Source organism: Prinia subflava, chromosome 7 (genome assembly GCF_021018805.1).
Source record: "Prinia subflava isolate CZ2003 ecotype Zambia chromosome 7, Cam_Psub_1.2, whole genome shotgun sequence".
NCBI lineage: Eukaryota > Metazoa > Chordata > Aves > Passeriformes > Cisticolidae > Prinia > Prinia subflava.
In genome coordinates, this window is record NC_086253.1 from 23,147,811 (window position 1) to 23,171,266 (window position 23,456).

The 23,456-nt window shown below is 38.6% G+C and overlaps 1 protein-coding gene across 1 annotated transcript; it reads left to right on the top strand.

The window, feature by feature from the left end:
* Positions 1 to 1,369: 1,369 nt before the first annotated feature.
* NSUN7 (NOP2/Sun RNA methyltransferase family member 7) lies at positions 1,370 to 22,299 on the top strand. The gene is given in 13 exon segments (XM_063401839.1): positions 1,370 to 1,508; positions 4,382 to 4,741; positions 5,278 to 5,336; positions 6,673 to 6,803; positions 7,949 to 8,101; positions 9,345 to 9,528; positions 11,215 to 11,425; positions 12,035 to 12,178; positions 12,729 to 12,830; positions 13,343 to 13,460; positions 16,654 to 16,669; positions 16,671 to 16,772; positions 18,831 to 22,299. Coding segments are annotated over 12 exon segments (1,998 nt in total). The 5' UTR covers positions 1,370 to 1,508; positions 4,382 to 4,428; the 3' UTR covers positions 19,296 to 22,299.
* The last annotated feature ends 1,157 nt before the right edge of the window (positions 22,300 to 23,456 follow it).

A 23,456-nucleotide genomic window follows, 5' to 3' on the forward strand; every position in this document is an offset into this window, starting at 1 on the left:
CCCAGCCTATTTGGCTCGCTGTGTAACTAATTGCTGCTGTCAGAGTTGCACCAGTCATGCTGGAGCATGTAGCAGATCCAGACCAGAGGGGTGTCTTTGTAGCTTTAACAAATTAACCACTGTTTCTAACTCTGCAAATTTTCTAGTCCTGATGCATGTGATTGCATAGAGTCACATCTTGGTTTGCTTAGATATCTGCTAAGATTGATACCAGAAAGGGATCTGGCTAACACCCAAGTTTTTGGCAGGAATAACCTGGCTTGTTTGCTTCAATGCAGCTTGCTCCCAAAACATCTGCAACCTCACAATTTGTAAAATACTAAGGTTTGTACTGAGGTTTACTAAATGTGCAGCCAACCTATCCCAAAGCCTTGGTTACTCAGCTTTTGTGCAGCCCTGCTGCATAGGAGTCTGTACTTTTATCTTGTCTGTGTAAGGGCACTCGTTCCTGTGACACATGCTTAAGTGAGGTGCCAGGCAGGATCTTGTTGGAGCAATGACACTCCAAAAGTCATCACAGATTTTAACAGAATCACAGTTTTCCCTTATTCAGGAGAATTGAAAGCTAATTGAACGCATTGATGTAACAGGAACAAACTCTACAGGGGAAAAGCAGATTTCTAGTTTTTGACAAAGGTTATGGCTGATTTATTGATTATTGAAATATTTTCAATATTTTCCCCCCTTTCCCCCCTTTAAAAAAAATCTAGAAACAACTTAAGAGCACGTTCCAATTATGTTTTCAAACTCTGAATGTAAGCAGTGGCCAAGACAGCTAAAACATTACAAGATCACGCTGCTAATTTCAAGTGCAAGTGAAACCGCAACACCTTATCTGGGGCTATTCCTGCACTTGGGGGATTTCCAGTTCTGTCGCTGGTGGCGTTTGACGCTGCTGGGAATGCGAGTGTCGCTGACACTTGGCTGTAAACGTGCTCAGGGAGTTTGCGACAATCAATGCTGTTTGGATTTTTTTCTTTTTTTGAACAAAAGGGGTTTTTTAGAACAAAACCAAAAAACAACAGAACAAAACAACAACAACAAAAAAACCAAAACCAAAAAACCCCAACCAAACTCTAAACCAAACCAAAACAAAAAACAACCCAACAAGCCAAAGTTACACAGGGAGCCTGGGAGCAGCTCTCGCTCCCAGAGGGGATGTTCCCGGGGGTCCGTTCAGGGAAGCCTCTGGAAGCGCTTCCCCGCCACGGCCCCGCTTGTGCCGTGCCCGTGGCTCCGCTCCTCCCGCCGGGGTCCCGGCCGGGCCGTGCGGATGGAGCCCGGCGGGGCAGGGCCGGCGGGCCCGTGCGGCCGCGCCGCCTCGGCCCCCGCAGCGCTGCCGCAGGTGCGTGTGGGCCGCGGCGGGGTCGGCCGGGTGCGGCCGACGGGCCGTGCCGGGGCCCAGCTGCCCTGCCCGGCATGGGGCCACCCCTGCCCGGCACGGGCCCGGGGGTGGTGCCCGCAGCCCCGCCCGGAGCGCCCCGTGGGAGCCGCAGGAGCCCGGCCAGGTACGAGCGGCGCGGCCCGGCCCAGGGGAAGGGCGGCGGCGGCGCCCGCGACCGCGCGGCCTTGGGGTGCTGGCTGTGGTTCAGGTCCTTTCGGGGCAGTGTTACAATGGACGAAAGCTTTGCCTGTTTTTACAAAGAAGCAGCTGGTTTCTTTTTTTCTTTTTCCCCTCGTGTGTCTCTGCCCTGTGAGTCGAGTTCAGCCGTCTCTCGTAAATAAAGCGCAGTCGGGGAGCGGTCTGGTGGCTGACTTGTTTTGCTCTCACTAGGCTGCGCTGCTCCCGGCTTGGCTGGAGCTGGGGACAGCAGAGCCTTTGAAGCTCAGTGACAGTCACAGTGGTGTTAGGAAGCAGATGCTGTGCACCCACAGAGTTAGCGAGATGAAAACTACCTAACTATCTGCTAATATCTACGGCTGTCGAGGATTTACTGTTTGTTGGCGTGTGAGGAGCCACGTCCGTGCCACATAGCCACTTCTCATGGGGTCCCTGTTAATGTGAATGGGAAGCGGTGGTCAGGCTGCCTGCTGCACCTGATACAACAACACAAGTGTAGTGGGGCTGTTTTCTGTTTATCTTTCCTTATTTGTAGAGGCTACTGAAAAAGGTGATAACTGACGAAATGGGGAAAATACACTTACTGGTATATAAACAAAGGAATTAGTGATTTTTATGGGGGGGTGTGTGTGAATCACTTATTATGATGTGCAGTGAATAAATATCATGATTTTGTCTGCTTGAGTTTGTTATGTCAAAGGTGGAGATATGCTTCAAGCCATTCTGTTTTAGGAGACCTCGAGTGTTTTCTTTCCCTATCAACTGAGCAATCTGCATGAGATCCACAAGCAAAGGCAGGATCTTTTCTTTCTTGTCTGGGAAGCTCCTCTTCCCAGCTGAGCTTTGTATTATTCCAGCTTGGTGTCCTCTGCTTGGCACAGCGTTCAGTAATGCAGGCTGTGATTTACGTTGTTGCAAACATGCAGCATGTCTGCACAGGGCAGAACCCTGGCATCTCATCTTTATTAGGATGACATTTGTCTTTTGGGAAAGTATATTTGTCAAATCATCCTAATAGCAGCGAATGTTGTGGCTCAGCAAAAACAGATTTGGCAAAGAAGTCACAAAGAGTAATGGGGAACTCTACAAATCTTCAAAGTCCTTACACAACAGACATAGTTCACTTGCTTCATATTCTAAAATGGAATATTTGCATTCACCTGGAGAGGATATTTGAGTTTCAGGTTTCTGAGATGGTTCCCCTGTTTCTGTGAGATATATGTTTGCTGGTGAAAATAGTGTGAAAGATCATGAAAGCATTTATGGGTTTTTTTTCTTTTTAAGCATAAGAGTTTCAATTTGGTTTAGCTGATCTGGTGCTTTATTCTACTGAAGAATAGGGCTTTCTTTTGAAAAAAAAAGCACTTGTTCTGTTTCAATGTGGCTTCATGAAATAGGTTTATGTTTGCTCCATGGATCCATCACTGCTGCATCTAACAGGGATGTTGGAGCAAAACTCCTGCTTGAAGAAACTGTTTATCTGAGGTCTGAGGCCTTTATCAAGTAACAGTAAAAGTTGCTTCTGTAGGGGGAGCAGTTCTCTGTTCTGGAGAGCAAATCCTGGGGAAGGAGAATGAGATGTGGCCTCCATTGCCACTATGGCTTTTTGTGATGGGGCAGGAAAGGAGAGAGGAGGAAAGGATGCTGAGCAAGTATGTCTGAACTGGGGAGAAGAGGTATGTATTGCATTGCAATGAACTAAATTATGTAGCAAAAAAGAAGATCCCTTCTATCTGATCAGAATAGCACCTTTTTTTCTTGATTTTTAAACTGGCACTACTCTCTCTCCCCCAGTTCTGATATTTTGTGCAATTAATCGTAAAATATCCAGCACTCTTTGGCAGCAGTGGATCCAGGCCTAGCTTTTTGAGCTATGGCTGCTAAATTCCTCGTAGTTCTGTTGTATTATTCTTCCCTAGACAGGAAGACTAGTTTGATTTTTTAAAAAAATCTTTATTCTGTGTTTAAATTTGTTCTGGCTTAACCCACTTCGGAACTTCTACATCTGCAGGCATTATCATAAATGCATGTTATAACAACCAGAGTAAGTAGGGTAAATCCAGTACTTTAGGTAGGTTTTATGTGGAACTTTAGCATATTTTTGCATTCAGCTAAGACTTTCTCATTTTCTCAAAGCCCTATTCCACCACTGAGAAAGGTAATTTTTATTTTACTGTTAATATAAGACGTGTGGAAAATTGAAGAAATGTACATGGGCTTACGGAGTTGGATAATACCTCAGGAGACTCTCAGAATGTATTCCGTGCATTTAAAATTGTGCTGTTTAGGTAATACATTAAATACATTAGCATTTAGGGGATCTCTGTTTTCCACTTTTAAGAACAGATATGCAGTCTAGTGGACAAACATTTGGAATACACTGCAGCTCTTTTCAAGATGGGTCTTCTTTGGAAGACATGATGTCTGCTTTGAAATTTTGGTGTCTTTTTTATTAAAGGAGAGTTCCTAGTAAGATATACTATGCAGTAATAATGGTTCTTATTAGACACTGAGAATCAGACCTGTGTGTATAGTCCTTAAAGGACCAGTGATTGTAAAGCTTGGCCTTTTCAAACACATAACTAGTCTTTCCATGTGCATTGGGGAAAACAAATAATGTAAGAAAACTCTTATAAATACTTCTCTGTGTTATGTAAGATGATAGATGCATAGAAATATAGATGATACGCATATATATGTATTTGCAAGATTAGAGCCTGAAAAAGAAAATAAATTCTACTGAAAACTGTAAAAGGAAGGGAAAAGTGTATTCTAGTGAAAGAGAATGTCATGATTCAGTACAAACTTTGTTTTTTGCAGAGGCAGCAGGATTGTGACTTTCATTTACACAGTCAGTAACTGGAAAAATGCCAGATTCTGAAAGTAATTTGGTGTCTTCACATGAAGATGTTATAAATGGTACTTCAGTTCTGAGTAAAACGAAAATTTCAGATGGAAAGGGATCTGTTGAAAAAAGAACAGTGACTCAGATTCAGAAGAATGGCTATCCCGACTCCATATACATAAATGCAGCTAAGATTTTTCAAGGCATTCGTAATGAAAAGAGTAAGAATAGAAACCTGGTGCAGTATGGTGATAACCCAGAATCTCCCATGATGGCTTTTAAAGATGAGCATTCCAGGCGTGTATCTTATGAGCTGGCTTTCAATGCTCTGAAATGTAAGTACAAAACTTACTCAAGAATTGCCAACAGAAATGATGCAGCAGAGAAAACATGGAAAAACAAATGTTCAGTGTCTGCCTGACAGCAGTCATCTGGGGAAATTTTTGTTAAACTTCAGGTTATTACAGAGTCACTGATTGACAGAATATTCTGAATTGGAGGGCACCTACAAGGATCATCAAGAATGGCCCATAAGGGGATTGAATCCACAACCTTGGTGTTACTAGCACCCTGCTTTGACCAACTGAGTTCATCTCGGTGGTTCTTTTCAGATCCTAAATAGGGATGAATATATACATTTACTAGACTATCCATATCCCTCAAATATTTAAATATAACTGTTATTAGCATTTGTGAAATCAAACATTTAAAGCCTATTCTTTTTCATGTAAATGAATTACATAGGGCTGCTACTGTTGGTGTTTGAATTTGCCCTCAGTTTTCATGATCTTTAAAATTACAGTTTAGTGACTTACATGGTTTACTTCTATTGAGAGTGGCATAACTTGACAACATTTTCTCCTTTTTACAGATCAAGAACTTCTTGAAGAAGTACTGTTAGATAGTAAGGCTTACCCATGTTACTCAATAGTAAGTGAACATTTTTGTGAGGTGTTTTTATGTTCTGTCTTGATGTAATTATCCTTTTCTGAGGATTCTACAACATTCTTCAAAACAACCTTTGTTGTTTTGAACTGCATGACAGCCTTAGACTGAAATATTGCTGACCTTTTTACATAGTTGTCTAAAGCATCCATCTTCAAAGGCTGTTGTGAGATTCTCTTGCAACTGATTGCTGGGAGTCAAAACCTTCAACCAAAAAAGGTGGGAGAGTGAGCCATGAACTTCACTGCAGCACAGTACTTGCTCAGTGATATTGTCCATGTCCATGGGCTTTCTTTCTCAGCTCTCTCCCCTTGTGAGCAGGGAAAAAAAAGTTTCCTTCCTATCCTTGGGAGTTGGAAAACACAGAGTGAATCCCATCAGACAAAAAATGCATTGACCCCATGGTTCATTTCCTGGGCAAATGGTACTGTGTACAAATATTCTACTGGTTAAAACTGGTCCAGTTTACTCTTTCAACAGGTTTTCCTGCTTTGACATGGTAAGAAATTCAAGAGCTGGCAGAATATTCTGCCGTTCCTTCCAGTTTTTCTTTGATGCCTTTTAAAATTGCAAGATAACTTGAGCTGATACTGTTTATGAAGGTTGACATGAACAGGCAGATGATTTAACACATTTATCTTGGCCTTGATTTGTAAGAAAGTAAGACTTTCATGCTAACATTTTGTGTTTGGTGGTATTTCCCTAATAATTTGAGTTTTCTAACTAATTTTGGTCATATTTGTGAGAATTTTTGAAAGCATAATAACTGTCAGAATTTCAGGTAAACAGGCAGACAATAGTAACTGAAGTGCAGTAATTATTGTCCTTAAGTAGGAGAGGCTCCCTGGTTTAACATTTAGACAGAGAAAGGAGATTTTATATCTATCCCAAAAGCAGAAGGGTTGTTATAACTGAGCGTATCGGATCCTGTATGGAGGAATCCCACAGGAGAGGAATTGATAGACAAGAAGTTTTTGTTAGCTTAGCAATTTAATAACTACTTTATGAAGAGAAAATAATTTCAAAGTTTCAATTCTGGTAACATTAGAAGTTAAGATACAGTATTTTATCTGTTTGCATGGAGAATGTTTTTAGTTTTGATAATCTAAATAACTTGTTAGTTAGGTATTTGTGTTTTAAAAACATCTTTTTAAAAAAAGTGTTTTGTTAACTCTCCAGAAGTAATTTCATATTCTAGCAAGTAAGCATTTACGGGTTTTAATGCCTTTTACATGGGACACTGCTGTTTGATATGGATCTTTTTGCAGAAATAAGGCATGCTTTGGGTCACTTTCTCTATCCAGTTGCTTTTCTCTTGCAGCCAGATGAGTTAACCAGCTTGCTTGTTGTGATGCTTTGTGACCTACAAGACCGCAAGTTTCAAAAACCAAAGATTTTTGCTGAAGAGGAACTTGTAGCAGAAGTTCAGGAGATAGGGCATTATTTATACAGGTATATCTGCAAAGAGCTATTTTTTGTTGATATAGGTTAGCAAAAATGAAGATTTGTATAATCAGTACCTTTCAAAGATAATTATTAAAAGTGTCTTTCATCTTAAAATTTTGTGGGCTTTTTGCTTTAATGAGAGTCTAGTTTGAGGACATACATTCATATTTATACAGTTGTGAAAAATACAGATGAGAAACCATCCTTAAATTGTGGATTATTTTGCAGGCATCTTATTTTGGCATTGTTGAAACTTTCATACAATTCTAGGAAGGAAATTAAATATTTTATAAATATTCATAAATGCAAGTGTAATAGAGTCAAGAGGTTATGGAATGGAATAACATTTGTCTATTTAGCAGTACTTCTACTATGAAACTTTGTTAAATATTTATTATTTTAAATAATTAGAACAAAACCCAAAATACATAACCATTTTAATATTTATCATCTCTTTCATCAGTCAGTTGATTAACTCAAAAAACATTTATTAGACAAAATTGTGCTGCTGCTGGATTTAGAAAGTCCCAAAAAGTTCATTAATCTCTTATGTGCAAGGCATTTCTGGAGGACAGTAAGAAGATACCTGAAGTAGTTTACCAGCAATTTTGTTTTGAATTATCATGTATCAGAAATGTGCATGAAGCTTGTGGGAAGACTGGAAATACTTTCTCAGACACTTTTGTGTAATAATAATAAAAGTGACTCCTGGTTGCCATCATACTTGTATTATTTCTGTACATGTTTAGGGGCCAGCTTTCATCAAATGCCCATTCTGCACATATATGTATTTATGTTTTCAAACATGCAAATGAATCTGATGGTTGCATTCCACACATTGTAGTTCCAAAAATATACTGCAATTCTTTTTGAGCTGTGTGAGAAAATGGATGTATTTGAGAGTCACCTGTTATAATTACAGTCCTGCCTGATTTAAATGAAATAATTTTAGCTATTGACTACCACCTTACATCTGCTGTTGTCTGGGGTAGAAAATGTTCTGTAAGTGTATTTTCTGTTGCAGCTTGCAGAAGAAGGTGTCCATTTTGGATCTGGTTTCTGAGCAGAATGGTATTGTAACAGAAATGTTGCATGCTAATAGATGATGAAAACATTTATAAAACTTATTAAACCTGTGACTGTTTTTATAGTTACAAGACCAAACTGGCAGCTGCACTGGCACGATGTCGCATCAAATATGATGCTCTTTCCATTGAGTACTTTGTACCAGAAACCGTGTCGAAGCAGGAAAAAAGGGCTTCTGCTTTACCTATCTGTTTTTGGATAAACACACTTAAAATCAGGTAAAGTCTTTAAAGTATCATCTGATATTGATGTTTTTGCATATGAAGTGATATAGTTTGCTTGTTTTAGAATGGCCAGGTTGTATTTTTACCAGTAATTAAAAATTCTTACAGGAAACTCTGCTTAGTCCAGTGCCATTGTGTTATATTTTTTGTAGTTTTTATATATTGTGGAGGTAGTATTTATACACTGTTTTGGAACAGTTCTTCTTAATATTCTGTTGCTTGTGTGGGTGTTTCACCAAATAAATGAGGAAATGAAGTTAGAAAAGAATATAGGTGAATTAGCTTGGTGACAAAAAATAAGAGAAAATCTCTTTAAAAACAAGTGTATTAGTGTAAACCATAATCTTGGCAAAAGGTGTTAAGACACACTACTAAAACCTGCTGATTATTCTGTAAGGATAGTGTAAACTTGAAATTAAAATACACTTTTTAAAATCCTTATATTCTGTAGGCTACTATATCTGTAACACTGATGCTCCCAGTTCTGTACTAACTGATACAGGAACCATACCAGATTATTCTGTTATCTGTTTTATTAGACAGGTAATCCATTTTATAACTCTTTCAAGAATTTTGTTATACTACCTTGTCTTGGACCATTGTTCAGTGCTTAGGTTATAGGCTCTTCAAGACAATGTAACCTTACTTTGGGTGTGACTTTAGAACCCTTAAATAGGAAATAAATAAAAGCTGCTCCATTCATCCCATGTTTAATGTACTGTATAAACTTATGGCACTGTCTGAAATAGCATTTCAACAAACATCTCTTGCTATATATACCTTTAAATCTTTATGACATTTGAATTGCTAACCTCAGCAGTTATGCCTTCATTACATTTACACAAGGATTCTTTCAGTATGAGCCATTAAAATTATTGGTGAGTTGGGTTAGATTGAAAGAACTAAAGCATTCCAGCAGTAAATTTACTACAGTGTCTGCTGAGCACATGGACATTTCTGTTTTGATGCTTTGAATCATCTTCTGGAGACACATACCTCTTCTTAAATTAATTGTATCAGACTTATTAACTTAATTGTTTCAAACCAGAACTTACATGCCTAAAGTAGAGTGAGTTTCCCTCCTTCAGTATGCATTTTATACCTGTATATGTACACACATGTATACACACACACAATAACAGAAGTAAAAAAGCCTTGCAATCAATGTAAACTTGTTGTAAACTATGTTGCTTAAGTAACTCTTGTATATTTAATGGTCAGAGTTGTATGTTAACAGCCTTGAAGATGTTATCAGAGATTTGGAGATGAAGGGATTCACAAAGGTTGAATCCGTGTCAGACTTTGACCATTATACGTATGCTGTGGACCAACATTGCCACGATGTATTGGTTTTTCCTTCCTCTCTTAAAGAAGAACTGCTTAATTTAGATCGTTTTGCAGATTGCAAACTCTTACTGCAGGTGAGTTGATGTTCAGCCTTGAGTCAGATGATCTGCAAATTGAAATAATTGTCTTGCATTAGAAGGAGGCTGTGCATTGTGTGACTATTCTATTAAATCAGGCAGCAACAAACTCTCATAAGATTTTGGACATTTGTAATAATTAGATTGCAAACTGATCCACTTACTAAGTTTAAGCATATGAAGCAATTATAATTATAATTAATTATATTATAATTATAATATTAATTATATTAATTATATTATAATTATAATATTAATTATATTAATTATAATTAATTATATTAAGCAATTATAAGCATATGAATGTCAATGCTTATAATTGATAGCTACAATTAAGTTAGTAGAATGTTTAAAATTTAATCTTAGAACTGTTGAACTAAATATAAAAAATGGTCAAAAGAGGCAGTCTCACTTCTGAAAATGTGAGGAAAGTTTCAGTATAACTCCATATGCTTTCCCCCTGTTAGTGGTATGCTATTGTAATATTTCTTCCTCTTCAAGTGCATGTTTGTGATGGAATGATCACACTGCTTTGTATTTTATGCAAAATACAAAGTTCCTTGATCTCCATAACCCCCACTGGTCTTTTTCCTGACTTGCCATCATTACACTGCCTAAACTGAAGTTTGGTGGGAGGTTTCTGTTCTAGAGTAGTAGTTTGCAGTAACCATGCAACAACACAACCATAAATTATCTGAACTCTCTGATGATTCTTGAGTACCTGGCAGAAACATTTCAACCAGTATTTTCACTAGATGGCTGAAAACTTTAGTGTCAAAATTTATTGCTTGGCTTAAAAAGTGACTCAGTATTCAATATTCCATTTCAGTTTATAGATTTAAAATAGAATACTTAGAGAAAAGAACTATAGCTGACAGGCCTATAGAGAGAGAGACAAATTCTGAGTGTCACTATTTAAAAGTATTCAAAATGAGTAAATAAAACCATCAAAAATCCATCTCTGTGGTGGGGTGGGGTGGTGCCTGAATGCTGTGTGTGCCTAGACAATGATGTGAACTTAAAGGCTTAGCACTATCTTTTTCCCTTTCCATTTATCACCAGTTTGTCAGATTTGGTGCCAGACCTAGTATCTGTGGTCAGTATCTTCACTCATTGCCTTTTTAAGTAATATGATAAAGTTTTCTCTTAACCACCAGTGGTACAAGAGCATTTACTCTTTTGGAACTGTCCCTGTGTTTTCTGTATTCCAATCTGCCTCTCTGTTGTTCAAATTTCAGCAAAATCTTGATCTTTGATCTACAAGGGCAACATTACTCCTGTAATTATCACCAAGAGCTGTGTGAATAGCTTTGCATTTCTCTGTTAAGCTGTCTCAGAGGATGAATTCTCCTCAATTGTGGCCTATGTTTGTCTTTTCTGGAACAAGCTGTTGCCAGGAGTTCCTCCTTACAGCGATGATATGTACTTAATTTCCACCTATAGATATTATACTTTTAAATGTATTATTTAGAATTAAGTTATTTAAATTTATTGAGTGACTGCTTGGTTATGTAATTTATTTAATTCTGTATTAGCAGATATCCCTGATTAATTTTTTTTCCTTCCTTCTCTCCCATTTGCTATGAAAACAATGAAATACTTTTCTAATTTGGAAAAGAAGGTTGGCATTTATAGAAACCCAAACAGTTGGTCTTACTAAATTTTTGTGTCATTGTTTTGTAGGATAAGTCTCGCAGCCTTGCTGTGCACTCTGCACAGGCACTGTTGAGTGAAGGTGGTGACATCGTAGTGGCTCACATAGGTTCCCATCTGACCGTTGCCCATTTGTCAGTGCTGACAAATCCCAGCCTGCCCACAATTTTTGTTTGTGGTGTGAAATCTTCAGCAAAAGAAGAAGAACTGAGGAACAAGTTCAGTCATATGGGATGTGAAAGTAGGTGATAAAACAGTTGATATTCAAAAAGTGTTGTAATACAGATGTTTGTGATAGCTGTAAATATGGACGAATTCTGTCAGAACTCAGAGATCCCTTCCTTTAGAGGCTTGGGGATCGCAGTAACAGCTTTTTTGTCACAAGGACATCTGATAGCTCTTCAGCTACAGTCAAGTTAATTGCCATGTAACCATATCATAGATGCAAGCTCCTGAAATATTGGTGGTTTTTTTCCATAGAAGTAGCTACTATGTAGCAGTTGGTGTAGCTGGTAGTGGGGAACTTTTGGTGTTTTGGCTGTTGCTTTCAGTCTGATTTCCAGCTGTTTGAGAGTGTTAATTCAAAACACAAGTACTTGTTCAGTTTACCTGGAGGATACAATCAGGACAGAATGCAGCAAGACTACAACCCCATTAACTGTCTTTTCAGTGGAAGATGCAGCCCTTCAATCTGTTTGAAATCCACAGGCCATGTTTTGGAGGATCTGAATCTAGCAGGCTCTATTCTAGCTCTGTCGAATTCTGTGTAATACCACAGTCTCTTCACCTGTATCACCTGTAGGCAGGCTTGCTTGCAGTCTGTAAGTGTTGAGTTTTTCCTGTTTTTCAGATATTCAGTTGTTACATGAAGACTTTACTGAGCTTGAACCAACAGACCCAAGAGTTGAAAAGGCAACAGTTATTTTGCTGCTAGCACAATGCTCTGGACTGGGTGCTGGCAACCCCATGGAGCTTATTTTAAGTGAAGACAGAGGTAACTTTTGATACAATATCTAGCTCATGCTTTCTGGTAGAAATAGATCCAAGTATTGTGGTCTAGATAGTGTAGGTGCTTCAGTAAATTGTGCAATTTTATTAAAGAAAGCTTCCTTATTTTAATTACTATAAAACATATAAATTAACTTATGGCATTCTGTGACTGCTTCAGGTTGATAGTATGAAAGTTTGAGGGTGATGCTGGGGAGCAGAGTGTGTATAGCTTTTTTTAAGTAAAAAGACTACAGGCAGAAAATTTATTTCAAGATATCAACATGTATATAATTTTCTATTTGATTACATTCCTTTATTAACTGATTGTATAAATCCTTTCACTGTACAATTTTCATTAACTAGAAGCAAGTAAGAGGCACCAGTAATTACAGGTAAAGAAGTAAGGTAAATAAATCAGGCACTCCTTGGAGTTCTAATTTGTAAAACATATCTTCCCACTGCACCAGTAACAACCAGGTCTGCTTCTGGAAACAACTGAATTTTCAGACACTAATACAAATTGCAAGACTAAATTTAGTACTCTCTGCTTTTAGATGCAGGATTGTTACAAGACCTTTTCCAGGGATTTGTGTCTGAGGATAAACTCAGTATTCTTGCTGAGAGGCAGCTTAATGAGTTGATTCATGCACTGAAATGTAAGTGTGCTACTTTCCCAATTTCTGGGAAGACTTTTCTATCAATTCCATTGTATTATCACCAGTTTCAATATAGCTAAAAATACACCGTTGACTCTATTAATTAACAATAAGCATGTAAGCAAACTCCCTGAGTAATGATTTCCTCCAGTCTAAAGGTGTTTCTGTGTCCTGGTGTCCACCACACATTAATACAATACTCTTCAGTATTGTGTAGAGAACTGGCTTATGGCCTAGTTATGCTCTACTTTGCAAATTCTTCAAGTGTAGTCTCCCTCCATCTACATGCTGCCACTTTCTTCCTCTCTCTTTTGGTAATGGTGTGAAAAGACTGGAGATAGCTTTGACTTTGTGCTGAAATCTGCAAGTATTTGAAAATATTTTAATTATTTAAAACCACTAGAAATCAGGAGGTAAAAGTGACATAATTTTTTATGATGCTTTTAATCCTTACCAAACCACTGTCTATATGAAGAATCTGAAGAGTAAAAAAATTGTGTTTTGTCTTGTAGTTAAGAAAGTACAAGCTATTGTTTACTGCACTTGTTCAATTTACCCAGAAGAAAATGAACTTGTAGTGAAAAAAGCACTGGAATCTGGAGTGGAGGGAAAAAAAGCACGACCATATAGGTACAGAATGAGTAGTTGTATCTGTGGAAAAATTAAAGTATGACTTTAAATTGTAGCATAATTCTTATCCTAGACTGATATGTATCTTGCATGAAATTAAAATAGCTTTTTCCACCTGTCATGCCATTTTTTCCATTTATGAGAATACTTAGCAGTCTTCTATTGACTTTTTCATCTAATATTTTTGTTCATTTGAAATTAAGATGGGAAGAAAGAATCACTTGTTGGAAAGAACATTCTTCAGATAGAGCTATTGCCATTATTGTATTAAGATTCAGAGAATGAAACTAACTTGCTAGCATGCTCTCTGCTTCTGATGTAGAATGATCAATTTCAAAGGAAAAACAAATTAAATCTTGAATTGTAAGAATAATACATAAGAATAAGAACCCTTTGCTGTAGGATTGCTCATTGTTGTATTCAGGTGAATGACTTCTGAGAAGGACTGGTTACAGTAAGAGATCATACTGTACAATGATGGCAAATACAAATATATATGAAAAAAGTACATATGCTTCATATGTAGTTATAACCTGTTGGCCGTCACCCCTGTTAGCTAGAGGAATTGTTAAAAGGCTGATGGGTGCTTTCTGGATTTTCCTTTCAGTCACATAAATGCAAACAGTCGCCACTCACTTGCACATAGATACAATAGTGGATTACAGGATGTGGATTTAAAAGAGTTTGTGTTGTAAAAAGCACAGAAGAGTAATACTAAATTTTTAGATTTTATATTACCTTAGATGATGTTAATAGTCTGGCTATCCAAGGGAAAGGTACTGTGGCTCAAGATAATCAATGTAGCTAAATTTTGCATGATTAAAATGGTCGATATTTACTGTGGCCAGTCCAAAGAAGGTTTAAAAGTTGTATGTTATTCATAAGACACAGTGCAACAAAGTGCATCTTTCTTGAAATTCAGTGAAAATAGCTGCCTGCCTGATTTATTTTTACAGTAAGGGGGATGAAATCAGAGTATGTCTTGCCAATGATAGTGTGCTAGACCAAAAGCATTTATGGCCTCTTGCTTGTGTTTTCCTTTCGAATTTGAAATTTTCTGGAGTCTATCTTGACTCTGTGCAGCTGTATGGGGAGAACTTAGAACTTACTTGGAATATAATAGTTTCTAAATTATTGAACATAAATAATATGTAAATTCATAACATAAAAAAGAATTTTTATTTAAAAATGTTCCTGGAGCTTTAATTATTATTTTAGAAATCCTCCTTGTGTAAAACACCTCCCCTCCCCACAAAGCCAACCCCAAGTCTGTTCACTGTTTTGCAGAAGCGTCATGAATGTTGTCAAACCACCAAATCATACACCTTAAAAAAAGTAATCTTGGATGCTAAGAAAAGGACAATAAAATTCCATTAGAATTTTTTCAGACCTGAGCAAGCTTCTGACTGAAGATTGATTGAGCTTCATAAATGAAAATTTCAGATTCGGTTTCTCCTTCACTGTCATGCAGTGTCTGTCTTGGATGTTTCATCACAGTCCTTGCTACAATAAAACTGCTGGTAACCAGCATGAATAGAGCAGTAATAGAACACCATAAATAAAATACACAGAGTAATTATGCTTAAGAGGAAAGCTCAAGCCATTTAAGATGCATCTACTACTACTAAATTCTTTTACACTTTTTTTAGAATTAATTAGAGAACTTATTTGACTAAAACAGTGCAGTGTAGAATGAAAGGTTGTTGCAGAGTTACTAGCCCCCATGTTCACAGTAATATCTTTAAGACACAAGTCATAATAAAACATCTTGTATGATCATCAAAGATCTACTGAATATTAATTCCCTTTTCCAAGAAAATTAAGGACTTTCAGGAAACTCTTACAACAATTTTGCTTATGTGCATTTTATCTTTTGGAATTACTCTGCAGTACTGAAGTGGTGCCAAACAAAACAAGGCTCTGTTGGAGTTTGGGGTCACTGCTGGCTGTGCAGTTTTAGGGGTGATTTCAAACACGTTCACACTGGTTAAGCTGAACTTAACCTTCAGGATATGAGAATTCACAGCAACAGCTTTACCTAAAGTAAGGGTACACATGGCAAACAGGTGTCTATAGACAGGAGTCTAAACCACTTGTGCATTTTGCTTTGGCCTATCAAATTTGAATTAATTCTCCATCATTTTTCAGGGTTGTTCAAGGGGATTCCTGGTGAACTTGTGTACATCAATGAAAGATTGCCACTGGGTTTTTTTTTCCATTTAATAAGATGATCTAAAATCAAAAATCTGTGTCATAAGACGTAAGAGTTTTAGTTAGTAATGCAAGGAGGATGTGACCCTTGTACCTTGCTTTATCAAGTTCCAAGGAACATAGAAAAAAATCCAGATCATGGTGAAAACTTGGAAACTAACAGTTTTGCAGACTTCCCATTAAAAGTGAACTAGCCAGCCAAATCAGGATATTACTTTCAAATATTGAATACATTTCTCTGGAACCATCTTTGAATAAAGCTCTGTCACAAGAGGGTTGGTGGAGTATTAAGGAGTAGGACTCTATCTTACAGTCCTCAGTGAGGAGGAGGGGGTTATAATTACAAAAGGACATTTTGATAGTGTTTTTCTCTACTGAGACAGACTAGTACTAGTTTGCCAGCCTTATTAGTCCTTGAGACTGCTTTATAAAAACCAGGCATTTCTGGAAAACAAGGAGAATACAAGAAGAGGCTAGTTCTTCCCTCCCTGCTGATGGACTGCAAAACTGTAAAATTGGAGGAAAAGCACTCAACAAATAGCAGATTTTCCTAACCTATGATTTTTAGCTTAGATAGATACCTATTATGAGCATGTATAACTCAAAGTCAACACCTCTACTGTTTCTGCAAGTTGCTTAGTGTTTTCAGACCATTCCCCAACTTCAGGGAGAACTTGATAAATCAATAATTGCACACCTGAGAAAGAACATAGTTTTTCATTCCCTGATTATATATTTATTATCTGGTGATTAATATACTTAATAACTGGTAAAAAACCAGAATTACTGAAAAAGATGCAAAAAATTCAATTAATTCTAAAAAGATGAATTCTCGTGCCTCTCTTGAATTACAGTTTTTTAAAATTACAATAAAGCTATGTTATTGAAAGACATAATTTAAAAATTACTCTTAATGTATCCTTGTTTATTTCCTTTTATATTCTTAAATATTATTTTCTGGCCTTCCATTTCTTTTTTACAGGCTTGTTCCTTCTGTTTTTTTCTACTTGCTCCAATTCAGAGTCTTCCACTGAAACGTTTTTCAAAATGGAGCCATCAGAAATTTCCAGTGGTTGTTTCCTAGCTGTTCTAGAGAGAGAGGTAAGCTATGAAAATAACTATTTAAAATCACTTCACAGAAGATGAACACTGCAGTTTTCCACAGAAGAATAAACAAAATGGAACATTTGAAATAAACTTCCTGGCTGCTCTTTAGTTGTCTTAAGACCAAAAGGTGAGTTGAAATGTGCCACTTCCGGAGTTTTATGCAGAGCACAGCTTTAAAAGATGTGCCTGTTCTTCTGGAGCTGTTCATGATCAGAGCAGGCCCTTGATCCAAGTTAGTGCCAGCAACATCTGGAGGAAATATATTGCTGTTATCACACTTTGGAATGAAATACACAGCTTGATCATGATAAATGGTGTCTTGTAAATGTGTTTATTATATGGGTCACCAAGATTTTCCTGTATCCAAGCAGCCGAAATCTTAATCCCTATGGTGACACTATTATAATAATTTGAACAAAATAGGTATGAATATGTTTCCTTCCCAAAATAAGGCATATGCAAATCTGGCTTGAAAGGCAGGGGGCTTTTGCTTAGTAAACAGAAAAGTCTTAGCATTATTCCTGAGGAAAGGCCTTAAAGGGCTAGTTTGCATCTCTGAGCATCAACATTTTCCTCTTGTCTCTTAGAAAAATACATTTTTTTTTCACCAAAAGTGGAAGGGCTGTGGGAAAGAACTAATCAGAATTTCATTGCAAATTAAAGATTGGAGCTCTTACTTGGTTATTTGTACCATTTTCTGCCATACTGCAATTACAGTGCTTGAAAGAAGCTTGCCTCTTGGGGGAAGTTAGATTTTAGTAAGAGTAAGAGAATTACATATGAAAAGCCTTTCAAGTTACCTATTATTGACTTCTTTCTTTACAATATTAAGTATTTTAAAGTTGGTCTGAGTTTTAGTTAATCGTGCTATGTGCATCTCTACCATATTGTCTCTCTCCAGAGAAACAAACACTTTTGTTGCAGGTAGTTAATTCAAGTAATTATTTTGGGTCAAATTCTACTACAAAGAAAGAAGCAATAGCTCCAATGGACAATTTTTAGTTGATTCAGGAAATGAACATTTTCCACAAACTAGAAAACGTGTACTTATAATTTTAACTGAAATTCCTTCTTTACAGAAACTATCATCTTAGCTAGTTGTCAATAGTTTCTCCCCCATCATTTCTCTTTATATACTTGGACATTGACCTGGTTCCTAGTTTGAGAGTTCCTTACTTATGTATTGTGAGCAAGCATTACTGTGAAAATTATTCATGTTTAATGTTACTGATATTTCTGTATTTTAGTAACTGTTTCTGACACACACACATGTAATGGCTGTGTATGTTCTTACAGACACATTACAGAGCAGGTCAGTGTGGGTATATGTTGGCTTGGGCTGGAATGGAGTTAATTTTCCCCACAGTCCCTGGTGTGGACCTGTGTTTTGGATTTGTGCCTAACACAGGTTTGACAGCATAGAGATGTTTTTGTTATTGCTGAGCAGGGCTTACACAGAGCCAAGGCCTTTTCTGCTTTTCTGCTATGGCCACACTGGTGAGGGGACTGGGGTGTGTGGGAGGCTGGGAGGTGACACAGCCAGGACAGGTGACCCCAGCTGACCAAGGGAATATTCCAGACCATGGAACATCAGGCTCACTGTATAAAGTAAGGAAAAGGAGGAGGATGGGAGGACATTTGCAGTTATGGCACTTGTCTTCCCAGGGAACCACAGTGTTTGTCTTAACCCTGGAGTTCCCTAGTTTTACTCTTCCAGTTCCTTCCGTGATGCTGCTGGTGGGGGAGTGAGTGGCTGCGTGGGGCTTGGCGACTAGCTGGGTTTAAACACAAGTCAGACACACATTACAGAGCCCAGAATTGAGTCTGTCCTCACTGGGTCAGTAGAGAAGAACGCCTCTGAAGAGCAAATGCTCCCAGTACCTCTTCCCACAAGTCAAGTTCTTAATTTTGTGCATAATTAGTTTGGTTAGCATTTATCACATGTGACTAAAGTCCTTCTGCTAGATTCTGCTGTCTTTTTCTCAAGGAGTAAGTTCTGAGAAGCTCTGTATTGTGGCTTAGATTGATTGTTGTTTCCTGTGACATTTTCAGAAAGATACGTCTAAAAACGCTAAAGACATTTTGGCCTCTGCTGCAGCAAAAAGACTACTAGAAGGCATTTTTGAAGAAAAACCAAAAGAAGAGGTGAAAAAGCAGAAAGTAAAACGATGTAAACATAAGGTTACTGCTAGTGATAGTAAGCCAAAAGCTGCAAAGCTCCTTCGCCACCAAACTGGAGCTAATGTTAAGGCTGAAGCTCCCGTGTCTAAAGCAGCCAGTAAGATACAAGAAAACCATGTGCACCAAAAAAAAGCAGCCACTAACACAGCACAGAAGACTGGGCACAAAAAAAAAGCAGCCACTAACACAGCACAAAAGAATGTGAACCAGAAAAAAGCAGCCAGTAACACAGCACAGAAGACTGGGCACCAAAAGAAAGCAGCCAGTAACACAGCACAGAAGACTGGGCACCAAAAGAAAGCAGCCAGGAACACAGAGCAAAAGAACGTGCCCTGAACAGACAGCTGTGTTGAGCTGAAGAAATCTGTGAATCACACACAGCCCCACTGAAAGTGCTGAAGCCCACATCTCATCTGTCACCTCTGGGCAAGGTGTATGAGAGACAGACACCTGCTCAAAATGCACGTGCAGAACAGAGCAGGGTTGTACTGAAGCCCCCAACAATCACTTTCCCTCCACTGATAACTCCATATGAAAGGTTGTAATGAAATAAACTGTCGTGGTGGGGGGGGGGGGGGAGGTGAATTTTTCCAGGGGGATGTGGGCAGTCCAATCAGTGATCAGCTTTTCTGCTAGCACCTGGATTGGTCACTCGGAGGTTTGGACACGCCTCTGAGGACACAAAGAGTTAAAAGCAGGAGTCTGGGGGGTTCGGCCTTTTTTCAGATCCCGGTTTCAGCAGAGAGACGTCTCCAGCCTCCTTCCCCTGCCCGGCCACGAGGCTGGGTGGGGGAGGGGAAAACACGTGGTCGGCTCAGGTAAGCCAGAGCCCCGGCGGGGAGAAGAGAAGGGACAGGACTGGAACTGAGCTGCCCCGTCCAGGATGGAGGGGTGGAAAACTGTGGAAGTGCCTTCTGTGTGTGCTCACCCCCCTCCTCCCCCCCAAACTCCGGGAGAAGGTGCCCAGCCACGTGGGGGTTTGCGGAGCCTGGGAGTGCCTCCGCCTGCAGCACCCTGCTGAGAAGAAACTGTTAACCCTTGCTTGGTAGAAAGAAACTTTTCTTAGACATTGATTCTCATGACTGGTGGTTTTCGGAGAGGGAAGCGGCCTGGGACCGAGATGATAAAGCATGATTGGAAGGAACTCGATGGAAGAATGAGAGGAGTAGCCTTTTGAGCCGGACTTCTTTTGCATAATGTCAGCCATGGACTGAACTTGAGTCTCTTTTGAACATAAACTGCATTTTTGGGTGGATACAGCTGCCCTTGCTTTTGCTACAGTGACTGGCACTTGAAGTGAGTAGCGAGCAGAGAAGAGAGGGAGAGGGTGAGGTGGCACCCTCTGCCCTCAGGGCAGACCTGCTCCTGGAACCCTGGCCCCTGGGTAAAAAGGGGAGAGCTTGGCATGCAAGTATCCTTAAAAGAGCCCTGTATGCAGTTTTCAGCCTGTGGACAGCGGTGAGAGCGCTGGACATAGGAAAAAGAGAGTGTCACCCTGGCAGATCTCTCTGGGCGGTGCCACGGGTGACATGGGAACACATAAGGGGTGGACCCGTGTTTTCTGAGGAACAGTCTGTGGTGCGAGAGAGACTCCTCTCTTCCTTGCTGAATTGAAGATTAGTTTGTTTTTGAGTGGTGATTGATCTAAAACCCAAGGGTTGGTCTGTGAAGAGTGATGGGTGGGGAGGTAGAAACTGGGAGAAGAAATGTTCTAAGAAGTTTTTATTTCTGTCTCTGTGTGTGTTTAAGAGTATCTCTGTCCCTGTTCTTATGTAATTTATAAAGTTTTGGTGGGTTTTTTTTTGTTTTCAAGATTTAAGCCTGCTCTGCTCTGTTCCTGATCACATCCCACAGGAGTTGTTAGAGAAAAAACATATATTCATGGGTGCACTAACATCTGGCCAGTGCTAACCCATGACATAAACCCAGGGTATCAAATGTACATTACCTTCATGGCCAGATTGGAGCACAGGGTCCAAGTGGTTGGATATTTCCATCTACCTGGTCAAAACTGGTCACCTTGGCTGTATGACCCTGCAGACTCTGCCCTCCCTTTGTAAAGAAGGTAAAGATTCCTGTATATTAATCAATACTATTATATTACAGTATATCTTTATGCAAGGATAATCTAGCTTTGGGAAAGATATATTATGGGCTATTTATGTAGAAATATCCATGTTAGATAGTAACTTTTAATCCACTAATCACACTTTAAAGTGAATTGAGCTCAGCTGCCTAAGGCTGATAGACTGTTGGGGAAGTGAAGTCAAAAAAGTATTGCCTCTTGCTATACACTTTAGAGTGTCAAATCATACACCCAGCCCCCCACTGTGACCTAAACCTGTACAAGTAATCAGTTTCAATTTGATGTCTTCAAAGTGAGAATGAAATTTTTAAAGTGGCTTTTCTTTAGAAGTGCAAGATGCCATTTTTGTGAGTTTCCACTTAAGACTGATGCATAGAAAATAAGCCTTGCACAGTAAGCCTGTTAGCTCACTTTTTATTTCTAAAACTAGATGTGAACTTCTGTACAGGAAACTGGCCAAGTACATTAAAGTGCATGCATAAGCTTTCTAGTATGTGCTCTCTTGGTTTCTACTTAAGTGTGCATTGAAATACTAACAGTGAAAAACAGATCAAATATTCTCATGATAAAACCATTAAATTTTCATCATAATGTCACATCAGACTATGTCATGGTTCCTAACTGCTTTTTATCAATTTCTTAACATGAACAGTTCTTGGTTGAAAAGAGCTGCTACTGTCAAAGTAACATTCTTATAAATGTTACTGCTAGTCAGCTGAATAATGACTGGACAAAGTAGCTGCCTGTCTTTGGAACAGCCATGGGATTCTAGGATGCTCCCTTTTGCTAGCAAAGATAAAATAACTAAAATATCCCTATTTGTCTTGTAATCTGAGTAGAGGACAAAGGGAGGCACAGAGATAATTTTAACAATAAATCTGATTTGTATTTAGAACTTGTAAAAATGAAATAGAGACAGCACAGCAATACAGAAAGGCAAAGATAGTGTGGCCCAGAAATTTTCCTCTAGGCAACCATTTCAGATACTTGGCAAGAGTGTTGGCAGGAGCATCACCAGTATAGTGTGGAACTGAACCAGTTTGACATAGGGGTCTGGATTTGGACCCATGCAGAGGAAATGTTATCTCTGTTTTGTTTTCACTCATACCAGTCAGTGTCACTGGATCAGCAGTACCTTTTTAAGAAAGGATGTGAATGATATTACACCGGCAGTGTAGACAGATGGCTCTTGTTCATCTGATAAATATCCTTGCTTCACTGCATCAGTGAAAATTTCTTTTAGCATTTTAATTTGAGCCACCTGTCCTACACAAAAACATCCCTCACCTTCTGCATATTCCTGTGAGCAATCCATGCTCCTTACCCATTCCAGTGACATGGTGAACTCTACTCCTATTTGTGTAAGAATAGATTTAGACCCATACATATGCCATTTGTAGAACTGGAAAAGAAGAAATTCTTATTTTATTTCAAAACCATCTAGTAAGAGGAGATATTTTACATGGTGGATAGAAGGAATGGACATAATGGAGATTTTTTTCCCCCCAATATGGTTGTTAAGTGCTTAAAATAAAGAGATTCTGCAGTTAAAGAACCTTTTTTTTTTAATCAAGATCTGTATCATTCATTATTAAAGTTAAAATTACCTGTAAAACAACATACATGTGTCTAATAGAATTTCTGGGCTACTTACATAATATGTGTCACGATGTCCCACACTTGGCCTCATCTTGCTTTCAGGAATTTGCATTTTTGACATCATAGAGGTTAAACCAATTAGAATCTCGAGGTCTTATCAAGAAGATCAGAAAGTGACTATTTCAGCTACAGGTCAGCAGCTTTGTAAGCATGGAACATCACATGGTGGCAACACCTGGGACTGACTTCAGATGGCTTGTAGGTAAATGCCTATAACTCACTGACTTTTTACAGTAAAACTGTATCTTATGTAACTATTTTTCTGTAATCCGGTTGTCTATGTGTAAATTTGAGCTAGAAACTCTTGATTCAGCTTTATAGATACAACTCTTCATTGTACTGCTCTTGCCTCTAAACCACCAGTGTGTTTATTCCTTCCCTCAGCCACCATTTTGAACAAAATAATTTCACACTTTCACGGAGCAGTAACAGTTGAGACAATCACTTTATGCAGCTAAATTTATTCTCAAAACAGATTACATTTAAATGTGGAGAAGCGGTCAACAGCAGGGAAAATTGTCTTTTTTGTTGTCAGTCAGGTACTTTTATGTAAGACTGGGCTCTGCTAATAAACAGGGGTGTGGTTCCTTCTTTCCTACTGCTGTTAAATCAAACCTGCATCGGCCAAGGGGACAGCACATGTCATGGCAATGTGTTAATTAACGTGCCCAAGAAAGGAGTACTGCATTCGGGGGTAATGCTGAAATGCTCAACCCATACTGGCTCTTGAAATGAGAATGTTCTCTTTCCCA